Genomic DNA, 17,876 nt, shown 5'->3' with positions numbered 1-17,876 from the left:
ATCAGACAAAATTGTTTGTCCTTTCGGGTAGTAGCTGCGTGAAATGACCTTCCTCCTACGTTTGTCCATGCTCCTTCTAGAACCTTGTTCAAAGCACTATTATGCACTTATTTATACGGGTCCTCACGCTGGCAGGCATACTGCTCCGCGATGAGAAAATAAAGAGCAGTGGGGCGCCCTTTTTTCACTTTTTCCTTTCACGTGAACGACAAACACTGAACGAGGGGTGCAAAACCGACCCGGGAAACTTGGGCAATAGCCGCGATCCTGTGTATCAATCCGTGAATCCGTGAATGATCAGTGGACCCACCACCTTTTAGCCCGGCTGTGTAGAAATGTGCAAGGGTTTGAGACACTTATCCTCTTTAAATAGCCAAATCAGACTCAGATTACGTATTTTTCCGTGCACCACCAATTCCGTCCATCAGACGAGCTTCAATGAAATATGTGACCCTAAATCTGTTCTTCAAACAATAGTTTGTGTCGTTGCACGTTAGCTCGTGACCTTGAGCCGTGGAAAAAATACAACTGGCTGTACGACCACTGTAGGAATTAGACAGTGAAGTTCATGGGGTTGGTGGGCTTTAAAACAACCTGGAGTTGATAAAGGTGTGCGGTAGTCTCAACTGACAACTGTATTATCATACTGCACAGGGTGATGGAACGCATTTTCATCGTGTCCCAATCGGAGCCAGACCGTCACCAACACTTTGTGTGAGGATTCGAGACCGTCTGGAGCTTCGTGCAGTGTGGACCATTAAATTCCCAATAAGGATGAAAGAAATGTACAATGGTTGGCTTTTCAGCTACACTTACAGATGAAATCTCCATCAAAAATCCAAAAATCCCCTAGCACCATCAACATTCCGAGTGAAATCGGGACACCAGTCTAATTTCTGCACTAGCCTGCGTTGAAGTACTTCACCGCTTAGTCCTAGAAAAGCTAACGACGTCCCGCACGCACATTCGAGTCTGTTTGCTTTTACCGAAGTCCTGTAGTCTTGGAGCTCCTACGCTAGAACACTACATGGATATCCACACACGATGGGCTGGCTCGCTCCTCCGAATGACGAAAATTGTGTCTACATATTTTCGGAGGGAGGAACTCAGCAAACGCCTTCGTCATACATGACGCAAATGCGCCAGTTGTTACGAGACTAGTCATCAAATGGACTTCGTTGGGTTATTTGCGGAATAGGGGGATTTTGTAGGTTTCGTTCCCTCCTTTCCCGTGAAGTTTATCGGATTCAGGGTTAGGTGGTGTAAATGAGTTAGACGTTCTGGGGTTTCCAGGCGATCTGGACGTTTGGATGCACGGTTGTTTGTCCAGAAATCAGGCTTGGTGATAAGGAGGCTCATGGCTGGTAGACGCTGAGGAAGCAGAAACTGCGCCTGCGGTTGACGTAACTGTATCGCGTAATCTTCAACACGCGAGGTTTTTTTGTTCCTTTCCGTATCCGGTACGCATTATCATCGGTAGTATAACACCACTGCCCAAACACTGATGCTTCACTACCGCATGACCAAAGTTCATTCGTTTGAAGGCCATGAGATGAAGAATACAGTGGTTGAGGACATTACTGTGTCAAGGCGTCAGCCGCTGATGCCAGTGGGTCTTCTGCTACATCCACTCACGGAACCGCGTCACGTCCCTCGTCGATAGTTCTGAGACCCGGCTTCAATTCAAGAAATCCATAAAATTGCACCGTTGTTGCCCGTTTTTATTTACTTGTTTGTGATTGTTCAAGTAGTGTCATTCATCCGCTAGTGCCACGAAACGCAGGCGAAGAAAAACTCTTCCTTCATGTTCTTCCAAAGAATACATGCCCTAGCCCGAAAATAAGTAGCTCAACACACGCATTTGCATACCAATATGGTTTTCATGAGTGACTCATCTGGAACCCAGCTGAGTCTCATGTTCGTGATGTTTGTAAGCACCATGAACAATACTAACGAGAGATTCAGCTGAGTTCTAGGTGAGTCCCCCTTCAACACCTTATTGGTGGGCAAATGAGCGCATTTCATTAATTTTCATGCAATTTGGCCGGATTGAAATTCGGGGGCCGCGTCCATGAAGCGCGAAGCCGGTTATGGGCTGTCGGAGAGCATTCAACAAACTGTGAGTAGTGCAGTACGTCTCACCTGAAGACATTTTGCGACGTCCATGATTTACATCTGTGTGCGGTGCTGCTGCCACATTGGTCTTACTCGGGTTAGCAAAACACCAAGTCAACCTCGCCAGGCACATATCACAGACTGTCATTCCTCATGTTTCATGGAGTGCTCAGATACGCATAAACTATAGAATATATACACTTATATTAGTACAAACGTTCACAGATAGTGTCCATAGTCTTTTTTGCTATGCAGCCCACATTGCTTAGAGCTGAAGGTAGAAACTCAATGACTGGCAACACATACTTTTGCCTTACTGCTCCGTCCGCACAGTAATATTCAGTCAAACTACGGTCCATTATGAATGATGTCGAAAGCCTTCTCCCGGTTTTTTCTGGTCTATCTGTTGTCCCCCTTCATATTAGTCGCCCCGGTCCCTATAATGGTATTCTATGATAGAGTTAAAAACTGCCGCCACCCACTGTGCGATCCACTACCTGATTGCCCCTATCAACCAAACCAGAAACTAGTCTGCTTTCTCATGAACTCACCGACTAACTTTTCACTCTGGCATAACTACGCCACTACTATAGACATGGCCTTACGCCCACCAATTGACGGACTCACATTGAAAAGAAAGAGAAGCCGCTCTTATCACTAATGGTCGCCCCTTGCCCCGCCATCTGAGTTTACTGCATACTCGTCAACGAGGAGCGCGCTTATAATGGTTTGTTCTGCGCTTCGTGTTATATTGGCCGGCGGAACAGTCATTTGCTGCTGTGTCAAGAAATTCCTATCCATTTTTATATAGGCCGTTCCAAGGACTTTCCGTCATCTCACTGGTTTTTTCTCTGATCAGACTCCAAGTTTTCTGATACCTCTCTATACTCTTCAGGCCCTACTGATCCTACCACATTCCATCAATTTCGGTAGCAACAGCTCTGCACCCTGCCTGACCACCGCTTCACGTGCAAATAGATCACCAAATGCATCCAAATCACCCGTGATTCAACATCAATTTGAATCTACCTGTGTCGGCCCTATTCATCAGCATCACCTCACACTTTTGACTGAATCCAGCAGTTAGTTGAGCCAGGTTGTGTCACGCCCAAAGTCCACAAATTTAAATCACCCTGTTGGCGTTTATCAGTACACGCGTACCTCAAAGTGTAGGACTACACCGGTCTCCTGGTACCTGCCAGTACCAAATGAGATCTAAAGTTCACACCGACTCAAGACATCTGGCCCAGGCTAGTGAAACCCACCCGGTTAATTTTAAACGGACCGACAGTGACGAGGGCAAAGAACGGTTTACGTTTGAGGTAAAAGCGAAAAGATGATGTAGGCCCAAAACATGAAGGCACGCTTTACACGATGAAAATAGAAAAGAATCAACACAATTTCCCAAAACCACCGCGGATTTCCCTTATCTCGCGACTCAGTTCACCGCAAGCAAGGGATAAAATAAACGGGAATGGTATTATCGCTCTATCCCTGGGCCCTTCTATCTCTTATGCAGACGTTCCCTTCCTGCGACTACATTTCCGATCTCTGAAGCGTAGCTGAATTGCGGAGAATGTCTAGCGCCTGCCACCGTGACTGTCATCGAGCCTGTCTTTACCGACCTGGTTGAATTTCCTTCCGCCGGTCTTACGCTTTTGTACCCAGCCAAATTATTCCTAGTTCTTCAAGCCTGGTCCCATCCCTGTCAGCACTATCCAATGCCTGGTGCTTTGTTTGATTGGATTTAGCTAATCTCAGCCAAACTGAAGCATAAGCTCCTAGCCGTTCTGAAACGTTCTGCATCCCCCCGAACACGCGCAGCACACACATCAAAAGGTAGATCTGACGATGCGCTATGAATGAAATACTTGTTTGGCCTCACAGCCCATTTATTCATACACACACATAACACGGGTGAGCCTCTAGTTGACAAGGCGGTTCACACTAATGCTTTGTCTTCGTTTAGCCATAGTATACAGGTTCTGAACATCTCACTTCTATTCCCATCACACAAAAGGCGGTTGGAGTTTCATTTGCTTCCTCGACTTGCCTCTTCCAGTGGCTGTTTGTTGTTTGCCTTTTCGAAATGAATGAGCTGTTTTACTGGCCTGGCTTTACCCTCAACCGGATAAAATATCTGGTAGTTGGAGTTATTTATTAATGCACAAACCGCAATCATGCCTGCTCGGTGGCTTGTCACCCTGCAGACCTGGTAGCATTCTCCATGGGTGAAAACCTCATGTGGTGGAGGGGTACGCCCTGCAGGGAGGGTCGCCCTGTTACGTTGCACCATGGTAAGTTCGTATACTCACCACCCCTCCAGTGGCACGGGTCTATCGCCCATCGCCGGTGATTCTGAGCTTGGCCTTTAATTCGGGAAAACCAAGAAAGAGCACCGTTACTGTGTGTCTGTAGCTGGATTGGCCTTGTTCCTGTTGTCACTTGCCTCGAAGCACCAAGAAATACAAGCGAATGAAAGCTGTCCCCCGTTTGTTCTATAAAAAAATAAAAAACATTTATACATGAGGTAGCCTGAGGGTACTGTGCGAGGTTCACGGCTAGCGTCGACGTGCAAGTAGTTGCCAGTTTCGTCTTGGTTGGGTCACACCACCCTAGGTCCGCTTCATCACACAAAAATAGCACACACGTTCTTGTCATCTATAGCGATCGTATGCACTGAATGCTAACAACTTGCCATCTGATTACAAGCAGTCACAGCTAGCATATACCGACTGTTTTTTGCCGTGCACCATTCGTTTTCTGGAGTTGACAGCAGTGACTCGGCGACTGGTGATCCTTAATCTTACTTTCCTGTTAGGTTGACGTGATAGACCTCAGCTAAGCTAAGATTCTTATCAATTATCTGGGAAGCTGTTGCTTGTTCGCTTTTCACTTGTTTACTATCACTGCTCACATTAACACCTTTATCTGCAAAGCAAGGATTCTAAGCCATGATGCTTTGATGAGCCAAAAACTACCGCCCATCCTCAACTGGTCAAGGAGCTAGCCTCCCTGCTAGCTACCTCGACGACAAAGTTGTCACCTTCCTAAACCTAGACACCTACTCTGGCCCAACTAGTACTAGGCTTCTAGATCAGCAAACGTGTTCATCTTTCTTGGGTCCACTTAGCGTGCTATCATCCCCTTTTGGAGTTTTTTCTAATATACGCCGTTGTATCTTATGCCTCCTAACACACGCGCTACTGCTTTCATTTAATTTCTTTCTCGTCGCCCCTCTTCCCAGGCTTCAAACCTCAACTGCAGTTGCCCAAACGGTCCCTAGAACTGCTATTCATTCAAACTGGCTGGTGTCTAGTCTACACTCACACGGTCCTCCAACGAAATGGAAATTATCCGTGAGCTTGCATACACCTGACTCTGTGTCACTCTCCATCTCACCCAGAACCAGCTGCCAAGGAACTGCGTATCCCTTCTCCGATTGCGGGAACCTGACGACCGTTACGGGGCTTTCCGTGACCCAAGACCTTTCAGGGCGGTGATGGCATGGCACTATCATACCCAGTGAAAGGCACTCCCGCGACTATTTTCTCCAGAATTTCGACCGCAACCCCCCGCCCACTCAAGCCTGTAGTCACAACCACGAGCAAACTGTTCATCTGACCCCGTCTCTGGGACGGGCTCTTTTGTACCCGATGAGTATTCGTTCAAATATGGTTAGCCTGGTTTTTCTGCTGCAATTTTGGATTGCCTCCTCCACAAGTTCAAATCCGTGTACGGTGTTCAGATCGCCCCATATATCAGCAACATAACCCATCCAACCTATCCCCTGCACCTGAATTCCCCACAACAGTGAAAATAGTGAGTCTGGTTACCTTCAGATTAAACCGCATTTTTTAGACAAACTTCGCCATGTACTCCCAAATTAAACTATTCCATCTCCACCTCCACTTTTGCTCGTTGTGATTCCGGCCATTTAACTAACCGCCCAAGGTCACTCGTGGCCAGCAATGGTTTTCAGCTTTAGTTCATGCCAGTTTAATGCAGTTGAAACTTGACTGTAGCGGCTCGCACGTCTATCATATGACCTTATGTGTGCCTCTCTCTCCCCTTTTGCAGGTACCGCGGACGGGCCACCACGAGCCCTGGGCAGGAAGGAGTAACCCTCTTGTACACCCCCTGACTGACCTTGACCTGACTCTGTACCCCCGTCTTCCTGTTTCGGTTTCGGTTTAATACACGTGTGTTGTTGTCACGCTCCGGTGTTCTTTTCTGTGTCGCCCGACCTGTGCAAATGAGTGCTGTGTGTGCCGTGTGGATTCCGTAATACCAAACTATATATCTGCACACTTCAGTACTGACGTGTGCCGTCGCTACACCCTCTCGAACGTCGAATACCGCTGACTTCCTGAAGTTCCACGCTACACCAGCTAGCTGTCTTTGAACTAGTCGAACTTCATGCCCACTGTTCCCAGCAAGTTGGGAAAGAAACCTATTTTTACTATTTCATCGGATATTCCTCACTGTTTATGACTTTGTCCTCTTTTCGCGTAACCCGCACCCGCACAAACCACCCAGCCATGCTTCATTCGGACGGTGAACATATGATCATGCCAGACGGCATGCCACCACATGCTGGGAATAAACATGATTATTATTAGTAGCAACACTTCAATTCAGCGTTTGGCCACCGCTACGATGTCCAAAGCCACTATTGCGTCCCCTCAGATTGGGACAACCACGACCTCGGCCACTGAAAACTCTGCCCACCTCAGAAGAAACGCTCCGATCCACTTCCAGTGAAAACCACAAAATCCCCACTGCTGGGTTCCAAATCTATCTTTTTCGGACGAAGGGAAGTTATTTTTCCTGCAGCTCTATCACAGGCATGTCACACAAATGACGCCCTCCACCGTCTCATATCAAACCCGGCGATCTAAACTACGACATCGCAATCTCCATCCTCATCGCAAACCAAATCTGCACCATCGTCCCCAAATTCACCCCATCGTCGTCACTAGTGAACGCTCCATGCTTCACAGCACCCTCAAGTTTCACTTTTCTAAACTTCGAGGGAAATAGGATTCATCCTTCCAATCTGACACCCTCCCTTTCGGAATGACTGCCGGCTCTCTGGATGAGCTCAGAATTTTCAGAAAATTTGGGCGTTGGTTGATTCACTTTAGGTTGTTATTTTGGCACTAAAATATTTCCCACTTGAATGTCTTTAAAGGATGATACTATGAAGAGTTGCTAGGTCTTGGCATCATACAACTCTTGAAGGTTTATTGGGAAAAATCTGGAGATGGAAATTCAACAACTGTAGGTCCATCGAAGACATCGTCATTTCTCCGGTTCAAACTAATTTTTGATGCCCCCGGAAAAGACAGACGCACGCACGCTTCCCCCGATACCACCAGGAACAGTCAATTGTATGGCGTTTTTCTACAGTTGATTAGGCCCTTCTGTTGGGTTTTGAGAATATTTTCGTCCAGAAATTCGGAACAATGTTAAGTGTGCGTTTTGGCCCAGTGGCCTTAGGGGGGAATGGCGACATATGACCATCAAGGGCATCCCAAACGCCTTGAGTACAAGAGCTTGGAATATTCAAATGTTCGAAGGCGTTAGCTTTTGTGTGCCAATCGGATGCCAGAAAGACCATAGCTTGTGCTGCTTTCACGTTTTGTAACGCAGTAAATGCAAGACACGGAATTAAAATGCTGACCGTAAAGCGTTCGTCCAGTGGCTTGTACAAAACTTGCTGAGGAAAGTTCGAAAATAACGTTACCATAGCAAAACTTTGGGACTGACCGTTGTACCGGATTCTCCGCTCATCCCTGTTCCAAGAAGTGTAATGACGTCTGCCGGCTCATCCGAGAGAACGTGTTTGGTCTTAACGCTGACAGACAGCCCTCTGATTAAATACGAAACTTTTTGTATGGCTGACGATGTTTTCGCCGCTACAAGCAGATTTATCTGCTCCAGTAGTCTCATAAGGAGGCAAGTTCGTCCAATGCAGTCTTCTACCGTGGAAGATTCCAAATTGGATTTGGGATCGGCATATGTCCCTGAGGTCCTTCGGAGTTAAGGGTTGTTGCGTTTTTGGCATTTGCACCGGGAGTCCTTTAGTCTTTGGGTATGAGAGCTGGACGTCAGCGGAAATATGTTGCAGCTCCACCGATCTCATCATCTCAGTATTCTGATCCGAGGCTTTATTAGGTACCATATTTAACCAACATTTTCTTTGAAATCAGATTCAAGCGGCCTCAATATTGGATCCTGGCACTAGAATGCTTGTTAATGCAGTTGACTGGTGTTCACTCTGGTTTTAAAGAGTGAAAAAATAGCCCATCCTTAGGCCGTTAGATAGGTTCAGGGCTTTTCCAGAGAGTGACATCTTGATCGATAACATGGAAGTCATCTGGAACATCAATTACCATCAAAATAGTGACTAACTTTTCATAAATTTATGTGAGACGGACATTCGGAAGGTGCACCGGTTCTCTTAGCGACGGATCATCCGAGATTGAATTCTCGGAGATGGGAAGTGACCTGATAATTTGGGCAGGGTTGTCGCCAGCGACAACTCGGTCTTCAAGCGAAGACTGTATCAAAGCTGACGATCATGGTATCCTTAACCACAAGGCCCTTCACCGATAACACATTCGTGTGCATGGCTTCACCTAAACTGAGCTAATTCGCTTGGTAATCTGGCAGCAGGGTGTTAGGAGAAACGTTGTGCGACTGAGAATGAACGGAAACAGGGCCTTTTCGTCCAGCCAACTGAACCGCAACGGACCTCATGTAGTTTCAAAGACCTATGACAACCGCTGAGTTGACAATGGCACCTTCCACTGCCCTATCAACCATCCGCCGAGTGTTGTCGCTGGTTACATCTCAAGACATCGAAACATTAATGGGCGAGGAATTCGTAGGCTTTTTTGTAATGTTCCAGGCAGCTTAGGTATAAATGGAAACCTTTAGTCCATCCGGCTTCTTGAAACGAGGGGGTTGCAAACACCTCCCAATTTGAAGAAGTACAACTCTATGCACAGTGAAGGCTAATCACATTCGATTTTACGGCCGCGATATTGGTGTTAGTCGACATATGTAGCGGCCCCCAGCCTATTATGTTTGATTGCTTAGCTTGTCTTCCAGGGTCGCCGATAATGCCATAACAATTCTAGGTGATGGGGACACACCTATGAAGGAAGCCCAAGTTCCGGCCCTTAAACTGAATGCAGTCCATCATCTACAGGTTCCGCCCAACCTCGTTGAAACGCCGAGACAAACGTTCCTCTATGAGCCTGAGATTCGTTGAGCGATTCAGGTTTGGCGTTTGGCATGTCAGTCCAAGTGCTAGGTCACAATTAATCATATCTATGTTCAGTTTTTATAAAGCACTACGTCAGCAGAGGCAATTCAAGCCACAAACCAGCAAATCATTCATGAACTACTGTACTATGTCGCGCTTTCTGCCAAACTAAGGTCTGGGGATACCCATGAATTTCTGATAGCCTGCTTGGCCTGTTTTTGTACTGGAATTTCTGCCATCCTGTTGGTCGCCTCAATCGGCTATTTGTAGTCAGAGGATTCAATACAACAGCATCTGCACTCATTTTCCTATACTCATTGCTCCAATATCTTTCGCAGTCCCTTCTTTTTTATTTCATTTTCTAACTCGCTTCCGCAGAAACTCTACTCATATCTGCAGGAGATTACAATATCAACGCGATTAACCTGGGGGAAGGTGTCCAGAGAGTGGAGGATACTGGGGAACAAAACGTTTGCAATGTTAAAGTTTTTAGGGAAGCGTTCACTAAGTTTTCAAGGTTTGGGTCCGACTGAGGTTGGGATAAGTCTCTACTTTGTGTTTTGGTCACTTTGGCTCTAAATTGTTCACCAATTCCACCTCGAAAATACGTCTGGGATCCACCAACTACGTGGAAATTGAATTGTTTCCGCCGGTCAGGCCCCAGTGCCTCACGTCATGGTCTGAAATGAGAAATGGACAAACCCCCCAATCAGTGTTCGGCTTCTCCGGTTGGTTTCGTTACCCATCTCAAGTTATTCTGTAAAACAATGAGTGATTTTACGGTTATATCTTTTGGCATTCATAACTATTTTTACTATTTATGCACATGAAGTTGTGCTCACCGCCTAAATGGCACGCAGTCACACGTATGCTCGCGCACCTTTCGATCTATTTCTTTCCCGAAACTTGCTGTAGATGGTGAAGCCACCGTACGATACACCATGACGACCTGATCCGAAACTAGGCATCAGAGCTTGAGTTTACAAGCCTTTCAGTTAACATGTGAACCTTTTGTGCTTACCATATCTATTGCTTTTTGTCCCGTGTACCAGCCTAAAACTGTGGGAGCGTGAGTAGTGTAGAACTCTCACCTGTCACACTCTGCGATCTCCTGGCATCCTTCTATCGATTAAGGCGTTCCTATTAGACGGAAAAATTTCGAGTGAAAGTTGACTCCAGCCACACCTCTCCGGCGCCTGTCTCAATTGGATTTCTTCAAGGCTCAGTTTTGGGACCACTTCCGTTTCTGATCTACGTCAGCGACGGTTCAGACATGCTTTAAACTCCATGTCTACTTCTTCCAGACAACTGAAGTCCCAGAGTTTGAATGCCATGGACGTAGAAGCTGCAATGCAATGGTCGTTGGACTGGCACCTTCCTCTGAATGAGGAAAATTATGTCCATAAGTCATTCAGATGGAATTCAGAGAACGCTTTTGTCGTGCATGGTGGGAATGAACCAGAAGACAACACGAGGGTAAATACCAAAACTATTAGGGTATATGGTTCTCTCCAAACGCCCTTCTCACTGCACCATGTGAAATCGCCTCAGAAGGCACCCACCGTTCGGTTCACCTTCTCCCGTATTACCCGTAAGAACTTTCAAGTACTCTACCGGGCCTACGTCAAATTACTTCTTGATTATGTCAACCAAGTTGTCCACTCAGGACGCAAGAAGGACGTAACCCTCTATGAGCGCGCCTAGCGAGCTGCTGCGAAAATGGTCGCCGACCTTAAATACGTGGACTGAGAAACGCGTCTCGTGGTGCTTGACCTCTTTCCTCGGGAGCATCACCGGATCTGAGGAGACCAAATACTTACTTATGCACTGTTTAAACGAGGTTTGGCCAACAGGTTTTACACGCTGACCTAGCTAAGACACGCCGGGGTTATGGTAAGATTTTCAACCTCAGAGCGAGCACCTTAATTAGCCAAACTTTTCTCATTTCAAGTGGTCGCTGTGTGGAATAACTTTTCCTCCTGGGGTTGGCCACGCCACATCTGATACCAATTTCGAAGCACTGTCAGACGGTATTTTATGCGAACCCTCGCCCTGGAAAGTTTATTGCCCTGTGCTGAGAACTGAAGTAGCAGTGCCGCACCCTTTTTTCGCATGTCCTCCAGGTTAACGGCAGCCGCTGAACGACAGGAATAAAACTGACTTGGGAAACTTGGGCGAAATTTTCCACCCCGTCTATCAATCCGTGAATCCGTGTATATCAGTTGATCCTATTGTTTTAGTGAGCACCGAAAAGCCCGGGTTTTTCCAAAAAATGACTGACGGGAGGCGTTCTGCAAAATGTGCTCCCGAGGTTCGCATCGGCAACTACATAATCGGAGAAACATTGGGAGTAGGAACCTTTGGAAAAGTTAAAGTTGGAATACACAAATCCACCGGCGTGCAAGTTGCTGTGAAAATTGTCAATCGCGACAAAATCAAGGCACTGGATGTTGCGGGGAAACTACGCCGGGAAATTCTCAATTTATGGCTGTTTCGGCATCCCCATATTATCAAACTGTACCAAGTCATAAGTACACCGACGGATATTTTTATGATAATGGAATTTGTTAGCGGGGGTGAACTGTTTGATTTCATCGTGAAATCGGGAAAACTGTCAGAGAAAGAGGCACGGAAATTCTTCCAGCAGATCATCTCTGGTGTTGCCTACTGCCACAGGCACAAAGTTGTTCATCGTGATCTTAAACCTGAAAATTTACTGTTGGATTCGAACCACAACGTCAAAATAGCTGACTTTGGTAAGCATTGACGCTTTATCGTGCCACATGTGATGAGCCATCGTTTATTTCGTGATTTCTCATGGTGTAGCCTGGGAAACAACATGGTCCTACAGATCTATGGTATGTGAACGTTGCTGGTTGTCGTGGCGCGAGTAAGATCCGTACGAAACAAGACCCTGGGCTATGAACCTTGGCGTTTGGACGTCGTAGAGCCAATCTGCTATCTTTTCAGTAGCGAAACAGCTGTGGTGTCGTCATCCCAGCTATTTGTCACCGACACACGTCATCTAAACTGACTCGAAGCCTGGTGTTCGGTGGATCGACGGATCACCGTGTGCACACCGGTAGCTGAGTTGCGCGACGTTAGGTTGGAATCTGTCATTGGTGCATTTGATCTAGTTGGATACCGTGACACACCTCGTATCTACACCCGCTAGAGCGGCGATGGGACGGAAAATCGTCACACGCAACCCCCGGATGATGGAAGTTATTAATTGCAAGGTGACAACAAAATGAGGAACGGTTCAGATCCATTGTCTGAAATCGTGTGACGACAGGTTCGCCGGTTAACCCTTGGGATGCCATTGATTTAGAGACTAGCAAACGGGGTCGAGTCATTTACCCAGGCTTTCCCAACCAGTTTTGCTGTTAGTGTTCATCAGACTTGGGCTCATCTGAAAAAAGAGGACAGGATTCCGCTTCCACAGCTTCTATCGGAGGAGTGAGCACCCAAAGGTGGTTTAGCTTGGCCCTTAGCTTTGTTTACAAATACGGTTTCATTCCGTGTATTTTCCATTTAAAATGCCATACTCATGACAGAAAGGCGCATATGAGGCTTGAGGTGATAAGTCCTGAGTACTTGGCTGAGTGATGAAGCTTGGGTTTCCTGGAGCTATATCAGACTGAAAGATAGCCACCCTTGTTCGGGAATTTCGGTCGTCATAAAACAGGGTAATTTATTCCTATCTGCCCATCAGGCTTCAAAACTAGCTGAAGTTGGCGTAAAAATTGGTTAAGAGTTAGTTCCGATCAACTCTACGTACTCTTTCCAGACACTCCAACCAGCCGTGATACAAGTAATCATCACGTCTCCACCAGTACGTCGATAGTCCTCGCGCGAGTCCTTATCTTGGGAGTATCACCTCCCTGATTGCAGAGGACCTGTGTTGCTCGTTAATAGGGGCTCAGTTAAGATGGCCTTTCGCTCACCGAGCTGTAAACCGATCAGTGCTCGCATGCCGTTAAAATGTCATACAGCATCCATGGACTGGGTTTTATCGTTAGATCGTTGTTCACCACTCAGTCAACCACGTTCTGTTAACTTAGCCCATTTTCCCCCTTCGTTTCAACGGTCGAATGTAGACTCACACAGCCCAGTTTATTCCATATCTTGGTGCCACAGACTGTCACACCTTTAATTTCATTAGATCACTTTATTGATTTCTGGTGGTTCGTGCTTCTGGAACCTTCTTTCCTCGTTTATCTTGGCGGTATTCTTTTAATAACTGGGGTAATATAGACTAATTTCTCAACCACCATCTTTCCGAGTACCTGAACGTGATACGGACGTTTACGGATGGTGCATCTCACCGAAGCCAGGAGAACTACCTAGGGTGGCAGCCAAAAATGGGTCCCGGATTTTGCTCGAAGCATTTGATCACAAACTATTTTCCTGTATTAATCTGGCACCCGGTGTAAGGACCCCTAATGAACGGTTTCTTCTCATCTCGGATGGGAACATGCACAGCGAATTGTCCTACGAAAGTACAGATGCCATGGTATTAGCCGGGTTTATCGATATTTCTATCGGCTTGTTTGACGAGGAGCTTTGGTTGACGATATTGATGGTCCATCTGAGCTCAGGAGCCCTGGCAACACACCGACTTACGTAAACCACTTGAAAATGTTTGGCCTAGTTGGCCTTGCCGTATCTGAAAATTACATCATCTTTGGTGAGCTCTTCAACTACTACTTTTTCATCCGGTTTTCTACGTGAGGTGAAACACCCCGAACATGGCCAACCGCACTAGCTTCCTCCATTCCACCGGACTTCCCCATATACACGTGGGGTGTGGTTGAGCTGAATTATGCTCAGCATCTAAGGGGATACTACGACTCGCACTGAGCAGCGATAGTTACTGTTCTGGAATCCAATGCTTATTCCGTGGGAGCGAATGGGGAGCTCTCCAAAACCTCTCCCACGCACGGTGTCTGACAAGCCTGTTCACTCCAATTCTTGCTTAATTTTTCAGTAATGAGGTGCTGAAGTGAATTACGGAGCCTAAAACTCTCTCTGAGTGCGAACCCTGTCTACATAGAGTATGGGGACGACAAGTATCTCCTATTTTTGAAAGAATAGGATGCACAAGTATTACTGCAAAAGCTTACGAAGGTCGTCCAGTCCTTTGGCCTACGCTTCGCATCCCATGTACAGTCATGCGCTGAGTTTTTCTCCAAGGTACGCACTGAGGGTAGTGTGACAAACTAGGTCTCAAGGGCCAATTTGCACCAATTGCGTATCACTGGGTCTCAAGGGATACATGTATTAGACTAAAGTGCGGGTCGTTTGTTGTACGGTCGAGAATGTTTACCACTTCGGATGGGGGATCCGAGATACCTCCGGGTATTTGACAACGGATGTCTCATTACTAGGAATGAAGTCGGCGAGAATCAATGGATGCGCGAGAACCTCTTGTTTGGTAAAATAGAAGGTTCTCCACTCAAGAACTGCATCCGGTGCTACAAACCAAGGTGGTTGGCTGTTATGATGAACGTTGTTCACGATACTTCATAGTGGTGGAAACCTAGAGGTGGATACGACTGGACATGACAGAATGGAGTGAACGGTGTTAGAAAGTCTGGGTGCTGTTGATGCTTTCTGCCTTTCTTAGTGGATCCACGTAACCCTCCTTGTGCTCGGCTGGGACACTGACCGATATGGCGGCTGACCGAGTGTTGGGCGTGTAGGCATCTTGAATGCTTGTAATAGGCTATCCTTAGGTCACCATCCTTGCCCAGTTTATTTCTTTACATTGTAAGACTTTAGTGACAAATTGTTATGGTTGTACGACAGTGAACATCAGTGTTCTTATTCGGTGTTGCTATCAGTGATGATGGTGGTGGTGATTCTCATTTGGTGGGCCTCCAGGAATACGGCAGTGAAGCATCAGTGCCAACACTGATGTTGCTGTCATTGATGATGTTGATGTCTCCGAAAATAATAATAATCGTTCAGCTGCAGCACACTTTTGGTGTCTAGCTACCATGCCAACTGAAGAGCTGAGACAATGTCACGTTGCCCAAGCCAAGACAAGAGCAGTTGAGATGCTGAGGTCGGGTTGGGACCACGGACCTTCCGGTCAACAAAGTCGCACTTTAATGACTGAGCCATTCTTGCCTGATATATGATTGGTTGTGCTTATCTCGTCCCATTGACGATTGACCTTCCCCTAGGATGTGGCTCTTAAGGCATTGTGTAGGTCAGTTATAGAAGACTTTAATCCGTAAGTGTCTAAAAGTCATCCTCATCATCGTGGACAGCACGACATCAGTGTCCATCACTGATGCGTCGCTGCCATACAACCATGATTCGTTTGAAAGCCTTATTGTGAAGAAAAGAATAAGGATTGACAGGGTAGCGATTCACTGTCAACTTTCTACAATCATTCCGAAGTACCTACATCTCCAGACTCATTCTGGCAATCTGAATGGCTAACAGAGTAGTTCGTTTATTAGGTCTTCCCGAAGAAGCTTGTCAAAAGTTGACACCGAACGAGAGCATGGTTTGTGTCAATGAGAGTGGTCTGAAAGATTAACAGTCACGAATATAGCCCCGTTATCCGTTGCTGGAGCTCAAGGGGGCTCAGTGGTCGAAGCGCGAATCGGCAGCAACAGGCTGACCACTGCTGCTTTACGGTTGGGTTTCTGAAGCAGGACCTACTTGAGAGCCTCAATAGCCCATCGGTGTACGTTTCTGGCACCCCAACGATATCTCATCCCAGAAGCAATCACGTCCTCAACGTATACAAGTTATCTTATGTAACACCGGCCGTTGTGTGGTAACACTATCCGGGTCGTCTTAATTGCTGCATAGACAGGCAGGGTAACTGATGCTGGTGCTTTCACTTTGCAGTATCTCCTAATCCACCACTCCATTACTGAACAATCTTTTATGGCACCGCACCACCGCTTGTTCTTCTTTTCTCATCTTTTTTCCAGACTTCCTTGCCCGTTTTCAAGAAAGCCTTCAATTTACGAACTTTTGTGCCAACCGACTGAGTTGTTCTTGTAAATTTTCAACCCCAGCGAGAGCTGTGGCTTCATACCTCCTCCAGTATCTGAAGTTATGTCATAACTTCCCATCCTAAAATACCATCCAGCCACAGCCGGATGAGCTTTTAGCAGCGTCATTCAAGGACAGTGGCGAGTTGCTGTGTCTTGCTTTGACTAAGTTATCGTCCACCTGTAGCACCCTTTCGATGCCTAACTGCTATGCTACCCGGAGGTTGCACGAGGGCTGGGATACTGCCCAAGCCTAGGCAGGGGAAGTCGAGAGTTAGAGGTCGGGTTCGAACCACGAACTTTCCGGTCAGTAAATTCACGCTGTAACCACTTGGGCCATCCCGTCCCCCAAGCTATGGTTTGAAATGAACTATCCAGATTTTTTTCCGGAACTGTTGAAGTTCGGCACTGTTGCTTCCCCTTTCCATCCACGTCCACTTTCTCACAGACACTACCCTCCAGGCGATAAAGGACTTAAGTTCCGACAATATCCGGAAGGAGACTAATAGGCTTTAGATTATGAATCTGGATTGACGGACTTGCATGACGATCATGCATCTACAAAACATACCTTAACCATAACATTGGTAGCTCGAGATAGCCCAGGGGTTAAGGTGTGAACTTACCCACTGATCCTCATGATTCTTCAAGGAAGCGTTGCAGCTGGGCACCGGAAGATTGTTACACCTGAACGGTTAGCCAGATTGGCTTACTTGACATCGGTAGCGATCCTTTGACTCGATATGCGGCGCTCGACACCCCTGTGTAAATTCAAAAAAGGGTGCTACAATTCGTTATTCATAGCGGCTATATAAACCATGGCTGCCATAAGCGCACTCATCATCAAGACGTGTAATACTTGCCAACTTGTGTCACGTTTATTGTCATGAGTGCATTTCGCATGCTCGCTACCAGATGACGTATGTGTTTGACAATATGTCGCGGTCGCTAGAAATGTGCGTAAGTCTTCTTGCGCCTTGTGCTACCGTCCCCGAAAGAAATCTATGGTTCCTAACGGCTTTCCTCAACTCTCGAGGGTGTTAGGCAGGAATCCACACGGATCCCGCTATACCGCACGTCTTTAGGCGCTGTTACGGCCGATAAGCCTGGCCCGCACGAGGTTGGCCCAGAATTCGGGACGCTTGCCGGTCCGGCATCATCATCATCATCATCATCAACAGCATGACATCATACCGATGCTTCACTGCCGTACAACCATGATTTATTTGAAAGCCTTATTGTAGAGAAAAGAATAAAGGTGGATGGGGGAGGGACTTAGTGCTAGCTTAACACAGTCATTCCGAGATGTCTACACCTCCAGACATTCACTCAGGCAATCTGGATAGAAACTGACAACAAGAACGCCACTGAAATCGGTTGGCAGCCATATCTTTTAGTGTCTCCAACCAGGCACAGTGAAGATCACGCGGTCCCCACCCTGGAAGGCGAGTAGCACCGACAGCACC

The 17,876-nt window shown here is 46.8% G+C and overlaps 1 protein-coding gene across 1 annotated transcript in view; it reads left to right on the top strand.

Annotated features, from left to right (window-relative positions):
* Positions 1-11,566: 11,566 nt before the first annotated feature.
* Positions 11,567-17,876, top strand: part of T265_13018 (hypothetical protein) — a gene marked incomplete at both ends in the record, with an annotated part of 28,483 nt that continues 22,173 nt past the window's right edge. Inside the window, one exon of the mRNA XM_009166752.1 lies at positions 11,567-12,147. Coding sequence (XP_009165016.1) covers positions 11,568-12,147 — 580 coding nt within the window. The remainder of the gene's footprint in view (positions 12,148-17,876) is intronic.

The sequence above is a fragment of the Opisthorchis viverrini genome, assembly GCF_000715545.1.
Source record: "Opisthorchis viverrini unplaced genomic scaffold opera_v5_30, whole genome shotgun sequence".
Taxonomy (NCBI): domain Eukaryota; kingdom Metazoa; phylum Platyhelminthes; class Trematoda; order Opisthorchiida; family Opisthorchiidae; genus Opisthorchis; species Opisthorchis viverrini.
This window is presented reverse-complemented; position numbering and strand designations above follow the sequence as displayed.